The sequence below is a fragment of the Acipenser ruthenus genome, chromosome 25 (genome assembly GCF_902713425.1).
Source record: "Acipenser ruthenus chromosome 25, fAciRut3.2 maternal haplotype, whole genome shotgun sequence".
Lineage (NCBI taxonomy): Eukaryota > Metazoa > Chordata > Actinopteri > Acipenseriformes > Acipenseridae > Acipenser > Acipenser ruthenus.
The window spans coordinates 10,513,085-10,522,143 of record NC_081213.1 but is presented as its reverse complement, the minus strand read 5'-3'; the positions used below and the strand labels follow the sequence as shown (position 1 = coordinate 10,522,143).

At 42.6% G+C, this 9,059-nt stretch overlaps 1 protein-coding gene across 2 annotated transcripts; it reads left to right on the top strand.

Annotated features, from left to right (window-relative positions):
- Window positions 1-2,012: 2,012 nt before the first annotated feature.
- On the top strand, window positions 2,013-8,910 carry LOC117414014 (fatty acid-binding protein, heart). Of its 2 annotated transcripts, XM_058999614.1 has the most exons (5): window positions 2,013-2,153; window positions 4,382-4,480; window positions 6,980-7,152; window positions 8,339-8,440; window positions 8,696-8,910. In XM_058999614.1, exons 2-5 carry the CDS (start codon window positions 4,408-4,410, stop codon window positions 8,747-8,749), a joined length of 402 nt encoding a protein of 133 aa, XP_058855597.1. In that variant the 5' UTR covers window positions 2,013-2,153; window positions 4,382-4,407; the 3' UTR covers window positions 8,750-8,910. The 2 variants fall into 2 exon arrangements, with proteins under 2 accessions (XP_058855597.1, XP_033879485.3); XM_034023594.3 differs by lacking the exon at window positions 2,013-2,153 and having other exon boundaries at window positions 4,303-4,480.
- The last annotated feature ends 149 nt before the right edge of the window (window positions 8,911-9,059 follow it).

Here is a 9,059-nt window from a genome sequence, read left to right as displayed (position 1 = left end):
ATTCCTGGAAAGTGGCAAGCCGGCTTTCAGCACAAATGCAAGGGAAATACAATCGACTCGACATTCTTGAAACTCTTTTCTGTCAACACGCTCAGCTAAACACAGAGGTCTTACCGTACTGTCTTGAGAAGGAAAAAGAGAAATGGCTTCCTCAGGATGACGATTTTAACCCCTCGGTGGGTGGGACTGAGTGCGTCACCCCAGGAAGGGACCTATTGGCAGCTCTGATATAAAGAGCTCAGCAATACCTACCCAATGGGCAGGCATATCACATACATAATGTCGTTGGTGGTCGTCTTCAAATTGAAAGGGAACAACATTGCGGTTGAGAGGAACTGTAGTTATTATCAGCGAAGCGCGAGAACTGCCAGACTCAATACAGCAAGGATAATTTACGTGTTTTCAGGGTATTTGCGCAGCAAAAGTAAATCAGCAAAAAGCACCATCTCACTTTTAATTTGCAGTTCCCAACACTCTAAGGTGAAATGTAGGAAGAAAGTCAATACTGTCATACAGTAAGAGAAATAAGTCACCAAAGGAAGGTAAAAATGTCCTTCTTTCTTTTTCTCCAGTATTTTTTTGCAGATTTTTGCAGACCCCAGGCACGTTTATCCATGCATATATATATATATATATATATATATATATATATATATATATATATATATATATATATATATATATTACAGGACATCCGAGTTTAATGACAATTAACTTGTTTTGTCAACATGGAAATATACTAGGGAACGCATTTATTTTGATGTTTGTATCATTTATATTAAATTATTTATTTATGTTTTAAAATTGAACATTTGCCTGCAAAAAATAACTTTTTTATATAAATAGAAAAAAAAAGGTCTGGCATGCGTGGGATTTGAAACTATAACCTTCAGTTTGCAAGCGTGTTGTGATATCTGAAACAAAAACACATTGGAAATGTGAAACAATGCCAAGTTATCAAAAGTGACCAGCCATTTAAAATGGAGATATCAAAACCACAAGCTAAGTTAGAAGAAACAATTGGGGCAGCCTTGGCCAGCAGCAAGCAAATAGGCAGAATAAAAGCGGATGGAACTTGCATCAAAAACACAAGCCAAGCTACAACTGAGGAAACCTTGACCCCTGCCGCTTTCACAGCTGTGCCTGTTTGCTTGGTGCTGGCCAAGGCTGCCCCAATGGTTTCTTGAAACTTGGCTTGTGTTTTTGATATCTCCACTTTAAATGGCTGGGCACTTTTTGATAACTTGGCATTTTTTCACATTTCCAGTTTCAGATCAGACTACACGATTATGTGGCCATATTCTATTTGCATGCACTGGTGTTTACCACATGTTCTATTTGCATGCACTGGTGTTTACCACATGTTCTATTTGCATGCACTGGTGTTTACCACATGTTCTATTTGCATGCACTGGTGTTTACCACATGTTCTATTTGCATGCACTGGTGTTTACCACATGTTTTATTTGCATGCACTGGTGTTTACCACATGTTCTATTTGCATGCACTGGTGTTTACCACATGTTCTATTTGCATGCACTGGTGTTTACCACATGTTCTATTTGCATGCACTGGTGTTTACCACATGTTTTATTTGCATGCACTGGTGTTTACCACATGTTCTATTTGCATGCACTGGTGTTTACCACATGTTCTATTTGCATGCACTGGTGTTTACCACATGTTCTATTTGCATGCACTGGTGTTTACCACATGTTTTATTTGCATGCACTGGTGTTTACCACATGTTCTATTTGCATGCACTTGTGTTTACCACAGTTTTGTAGATTTTTAGAAACTGTTTGCACACATATTAGCCATTGCGGGGTTTGCTAAGATGCCCTCTGGTTACTTTTAACAAAGCAGCGTTGGAGTGAACTAAAGTGGCCGGTTGTTTTTGTTTTTTTAACGCACACAATATTAATGTACATATTAATTTACAAGTTAACATAATTTAATATAATTGTCATTGCATGACTGGATACTAACTATAACTGATATACATGTAGATTTGATTTGTTTTTCTTAATTATTTCCTGGTGCAAAAACTATTTAAACTGCACTCGTGACGCACTTGACCCGGTGTTCTATCCACAGAGCGAGGATAGAGTGACAGCGTGGAACGCGCATCACAGGACACGCAACCAAACGAGGTAACGGGGAAATAGCGTTATGTTTTTAACCCGTTTTATAATAGGCATTTGTTATAGATAAGTACCAGTAGCCGATGCACTGACGAACGTGAGACTAACAGTACCTATTTTTTTTTTTATAGCTCTTGTCATGTATCTAAACCAAAGCATTTTTGTGCGGACATTTCAGTATGTCAAGCTCCGTGTTGCAACAGTAGTACACGTTTATAAAATGGTTGCCATTCTTCAGTAATTGCCTATTTGGGTTTCGAAAAGATCTCTTTAAACGCTGTTTACCGCATGTTTTTGTCGGAATGACGCGGCATCGTGAGTGCTTTACCTTGATTTAAGTCCATATTAGTGAGGTCTGGGATAAGGGATGAAACTATCCTCCTACCTTTACCCCCGCATTTCTTGGATCCAATTGGGTGTCTAATGTGAAACTGGCCCTGCTACACTGTTTATATTCGGCCGTGATCTACAGTTTGACCCCTTGTCACTCCATTCCTATTGTGTAGTCATGTTAATAAGCAGGGGAGTTTACAGTTGGTTCACAGCTGTGTTCTATGATTCATCTGATGTTGTTTTTTAAATTAAAATGAATGTCCTGTCAAATTGTTTGAACCACTGCCATATCAATGAGGTACCCAATCTTACAACTGGGATGGAAAAGACTCCCTATGAATAACGGTCTCACATTTTAGGTGTTCTGAGATTGCTTAGCCACAGTGTGTAACAAGCTCAGGTGTGTCTTATTAAACTCCTAATTCCAGGAATAGAGCAAACTGCTACAGTGCAAATATAGATTTGCTGAATGTTGACTAATTGTTTAAGAAAATGCCTTCCAGTTCATAAGTTATAAATTGAGATTCTGAGGTATCAGCAGTTTGATTCACATTCCAAACACAGATCATATATTACTGTAACCCCAGTTCGGATCTTCATATACAGCTCTAATTTTATTTTTGAACCCAAGTAGGGTTGCAGCCTTTAGAACAATGATTCATTAATGCTTGCACTATTGAATTTTTTTTTTTTTGCACAATGCAGAGTCCCCGATGTTCTTTTTGGAACATGTATTCCCCGGCCCCACCCTCGTCTGTCAAATCAATGATCATTTTCTCAAACAAAACCTAGCTCAACGAAATGCCTCAGATGCTGCATCTTTTTGCAAACTGTAGATGAACAAGATTTCTCTTGCCTTTTTTTCCTGTATCTTTCTGAAGCCGGTTTCTTGGGCACTGGCTGCCTCTGCTGTGCCCTTTCATCGCTTGTGGTGTTTAAGGTGCAGTGCTGTAGCCTAATCCAAAGAACTATTTCATTTTGAACAGTTATTTGATAAAGCTGCACACCCTGGTTCTCCAAGGCTTTTCTCCAATGTGTCTGGGGGGGGGGGGCTCTCGGCAACAAGCATTTGATTAGAGGGGCTGTTGGGTTCCCCAAGGTGCTTGTTTTGCACTCCCAGTAGAAGTGAGCATCCGATGCTGTAACAGTGAAGAGTCTGTGCAGCCTGGCTTAAGGGATGGGTCTTGCTTCCATTTTCTAACTCCTGTGGTACAGGGTGTAAATTTAATAAGAAAGTAGTTCCTGGTTTAGGACCAAGTGGTTCTGTTTAAGTCTTTTAGGTTCTGTGTGTGTTGATTCTCAACTCCATGTTTAAGATTTGTATTTAGCTTTTCAAACATTTGGAGTAATGCATGTTGACCAGCTGGTGTTCTTGTTCAGTAATTGGCAGGGGAATGCAAGGTGAATATTCCTGGTCACTCATGCACCGTTCCAGCGCAGTGCCCTCCAGCCCCCCTCACTGAGCAGTACGTGAGGATGGTTGGCATGAGTACTCTCGCCATGTTTCCCATGGCAGTCAAGGACACAGTAACCCTGTCTCTGTACAACCTCTCTGACCTTCCCTGGAGCTGCACAGCCCTGACAGCTTGTGTCTGGAATCTCTCTAGGACTGCCTCACCCCCACCCTCCTCGAGATTCTTTCATGCTTTGTCCTACTCTGCCCTCTCTGGCCCCTGTCGCTCCCCTTTTCTCATGTTTGCCCCCACCCTGTCATTCTCCCATTCCCTAATGGCTCCTCTCTCTCTCTCTCTCTCTCTCTCTCTCTCTCCGCCCCTTTCCAGCATGTGACTGTTCTACACAGGGTGTGTATATAAAGCAGAGAGACAAGGGCACTGTGCTGCTGTCTCTCTCTCTCTCTCTGTCTCGTTCACTTGGCTGTCATTGCTTGTATTTTTTTCCTTGAGATTGAAGCCCGATCCCCTCTGACACCATGGTTGATGCTTTCGTTGGAACCTGGAATATAGTCGACACCAAGAACTTTGACGAGTACATGAAGGCAATAGGTGAGTGTGCGGTGAAGATTAGCATGTCCAGGTCGGTGTTAATTGTCAAGTATGCATTAATGAATAGATCTGACAAAAACCTTTGCATAATGTACCACAATATAATTGTTTTAAATTTCCACTGACTGAAGTGGTTGTCTGATATTGCAGTCCTCTGACACGTGGGAGGAGGGGGTCTCAAATGCTCAGCGCCAGCATGGTCAATCTATTCTGTGACCAGAACACATCCTGGAGTGGACATTTAAGCAAGCAAGGGGGGGAGGGGGCGGCTGCTGCAATTGGAGCGCACACTTGGTATTGTTAATATGAAGAAACCTGCATTATCGAAGTACTTTTAAACATGCAAAGTATTTTCCAATATGTTCAGGGGTTCATGCATGTGACATGCCGAGCAAACTGAGGAAATACACATTTTTATAACGGGGGTGGGGGGGTGAAGCTGCATATTTAACATGCTGGATGGTGTAGATTGTGTGTGCATCTATCTATATAGATATCAAATCCAGGTTTTCCTACATATTGCCAGCAGCTATATGCAAATCAAAATGGTCTCAAGCAATTTCCAGCATTAACGTGCCACTGAAGCACTTCCAGTTCCACAGGCAGACGACCTGTGAAACGAGTAACACTAGAGTTCAGTTTCTGAAGTGAGGTTTAGAAACTCCGTGCTCTTCTGTTTAATCCTTCATGCCGTCTCCACCATCCCCTCAGTCTGGGCACGTCGCAGTTTGTTTCAGAGCAGTGTGCTCCCTCACGTTTGATCCAGGAGTCTGGTGTGTGACCAGGGTGTGAGTCAGGAGTTCTGCTATCGCTTGTCAAAGAGCTTAGGCACAGTAACTAACTTGACTTCTTGTTTTGTGCTCTAGGCATACAGCCAATTACAATAGTTTTTTTTTTTTCTTTCATATTTGACAGGTACTTGCACTGTTGACTTTGAAATGAAACAGTTGTGTGTCTTGGGTCCCTCAAGCAAATGAGCCTAAGAACAAAGTTTACAAACGAGAGAAGGCCATTCGGCCTATGTTGCTTGTTTGGTTGTTAGTAGCTTATTGATCCCAGAATCTCATCAAGCAGTTTCTTGAAGGATCCCAGGGTGTCGGCTTCAACAACATTACTGGGGAGTTGGTCGACATGTGGGGCATGTTATCCGTATCCTCCTTTGTGAAAAGTAATTGCGGAGATAGCTCTGTCTTGTATGATTTTAAATTATAAAATGTTTGCGCATTGCAGTTTGGCAAGGCATTGTAAATTCTGGAAGCCATACCACAGTAACTTTGCAGTTGTGTGGTTATACTATAGGTCAATAGCTTAGGGTAAATGCTGGCCAAGTCCTAAATGTTCTGAATTGTCAATGCAAGTCAAATGGTTGGTGTAGACCTATTTTGAATATTCATTATTTTTCTACAATCTCTTCCATATGCTATTTGATGCTTTACACATTAAATGCATGTTGTAATTAAGGTGATGGCTTTTCTGATTGGTTACAGACTTTCTCAATATGATTAAGTTTAAATGGAAACTAGCACCCCTAGTCTAATGTGATGAAATCTATATATGGCTGGGCTTTTTAAAGCAGTGTTGCCTATTTGAACAAGAATCTGAACTTAAGAAATGGTATATGGAAATGGAATTCAATAGTTTCACATTTAGTTGCATTGGAATAAGGTTAAATCACAGTGAGACAATACCATGAACAATGAAGTTTGTTTCTTTTGAAGGCTTGTTTTCTTCACTTGTCTGCTGATAAAGGCAGTGGGAGTGGAGGTCTGGTTCTCAGTTTACCCAAGCGTGCCGGGATCAGTGTGTCCCAGCTCTGCAAACACAGGATCAAGTGCACCAACTCCACCTTGACAAGGGCCATGCTGACCTGATTCTGCATGCAGCTGACTGCACAGGGCAGAACTGCGGGAGAGGAATAAAAACATGCAACAAATTAGAAATGCGAGATAGTTATGACCTTCAGCTGGCCCAAATCTTCCAGGGTGTTGTAATCATTACAGGTTTGCTGTGTCTCCCTGTCTGTGCAAGTAGCTGTGATCCAGACCAGTGCACTCCTCCCAGCGCTGCTCTGTGGCTTTGCTTTGAGCCTCCAGGCCAAATTAGAGCAACATTCAAGATTGAAGTCTCCAGCGTGAGATTTGCATGAAAAAGTAAATTAATTCCACATTAAAAGGGATGCTTCATGAGCAAATTGCCTGACTGTTCCTGTGCTCGACCCTGTGCTGTGATCTTATTTTACTGGGGAGTCACTTGAGATTTAAGAATCTTCAGCCAAGATGACAGCCTGTGAACATCAGCTTCACACATTACCCACACGACATGCACTTAAAAATAATTCAATTATGTGCTTAAGCATGCAGAAACGCCAAGCTCTTGAGTTTCAGCTCTTTCTGAAGCAATTCCAGGAGCAAAGCGTCACTCATCAGAGCAGGCTTAAGAACCAACCACCCCCCCCCCCCTCCCCCCGGCTCTGCTCCTAACGGACTCTGTGTTCTGCAGGTGTGAGCTTCGCCACCAGGCAGGTAGCCAACATGACCAAGCCCACCACCATCATCAGCGTGGCGGGGGACACAGTGACGCTGCGCACAGAGAGCACCTTCAAGAACACGGAGATCAGCTTCGTCTTGGGCCAGGAGTTCGACGAGACCACCGGAGATGACAGGAAGGTCAAGGTGAGGCAAGACATCCAACAATCCAGGGATATACAAGACTCCTAATGCAAAGCAGTTTCTCCTTTTCCTGGTCTTAATGAGGCGGATTAGCCACAGTGTATGGGAAACCAGCTCAGATGTCCTCTTTTAAACTCCTAGTAAAATCAGGAATGTTTCAAACTGCTATGCAATGCTAGTCTTATTTCTAGCCCGCTTCATACGTGTACAAGGCCATTCCAAACTCAAATGAAGTGCAGGGACTCTAATGACAAGCTCAGTCAACCTTCCCAGATTTAGATTGATTGTGAGGAAGCCTAGCAAAGCCGTTTTGAAAGGATCATGGGGTTGAAGTCCTAGTTTGCGACGCCCCTCGGTGAGCATGACTGCAGCTGTAATGGGACTGCGTTGACCCTGCAATAGGAAGATGCTGGGCTCTATTCAATTGAACTGAAGGGTGGTGTGTCTTCATACCACCTCTAAGGAAAGGCTTTAAGAATTTTTTTCCATGATTTGAAATGTCAAGTAATTTTACTACTAACAGTTCATTTAAGAGTGGGTCATTTTATATGCATTCTGGAACCTAAAAAAAGGTCAATCCAGGGCAATGCATTAAGACCAATACATATTAGAGCAAGTGTGAACCAGTATTTGTGGTCTGAAATTAATGTACATCCCTCCTTTTACTGTTTTAGGAGCAGTGTTGCCCAGTCAGGCTTATTTTTTTTTTAAAATATACTTGCATGCAGCACATCTCGTATTGACATTGTAGCAGGATGTCCTTTTTCATATACGGTGTAGGATTGCTCGTTGTGATCACTTCAACATCCTGTGCTGCACATGCATGATCAAGGATGTTTTTCTAAACAGAATGACATCGTCGCGTGCCCTTTATTTTTATTTTTTTGTCTCTATATACAATTACTTCAGTATGGTAGACCTGTCATAGAGGACAGCGTCCTGGTCACTGACACATGCAGCAGTTGCACAGTTTAGACACTCCTGCATATAGCAGCTCCTGAAATGGTCCGAGGTGCAAGGCTTTGGCAGTGTGGGGATGACAGCTTTGTACAATTCTGGGATGCATGTCCCAGCCCTGGAAGTCAAAGTGAAGGTATAGTTGTGCTTGGAGACTTCTATTCAAGCACCAATATAGATGTGATCCAGATTAGTAAGGCTGCAAGTACTAAGGGTCCCCTCTCCTCCACAGTCTCTGGTCACGCTCGATGGGGGGCAGCTGGTCCACAAGCAGACATGGGATGGCAAAGAGACGACGCTGGTGAGGGAGATAAAGGATGGCAAGCTCACCCTGGTGAGTAAAGCAACATGTGCTGTGAGGGCAGAGTGAACCCTGGTTACAGTGTAATATGCAGACGATTGGGGGGGCAGCATTCCAACATGCACATGGGGAGTGTTTTTGTGTGTGTTGCTGTGACTTTCTTGTCTGAGTGATGCGAGTGGACCTGCTCTTGGCGTGGCTGGAGACAGGCGGTGGTGGCTGAGCAGTTCCACTGAGGGAGAGGCTCTGCACACTCCTCTCACTTGCCTGGCTTGTGTTTCTTTGCAGACTCTGACTATGGGAACAGTGGTGAGCACACGTATCTATGAGAAGGCAGCGTGAGTCCTCCCCCACCACGCCAGCACAGAGCACGATGGACGATATGGGTCCCTCGCACACTCCTGTTTCAGCCTTTCCTACTGCCTGACTGCTCTGCTCTGTTTATACACGTAATTCCATTCAAATATTTGTATCCATTGCAAATAAAGTTCTAGTTAACGGTTTCCCATGGTTGCTGTGTTTTATTTTTTTATTTTTTTTTTTTTTATTTATTCCCCTTATTCCATCTACAAACATGTCTTGCCTTTTCATTTAGTTTAGGTATACAAGTCATTTTTGTGCAGACTTTTTTTTTTTTTTTTTTGTGTTTTAA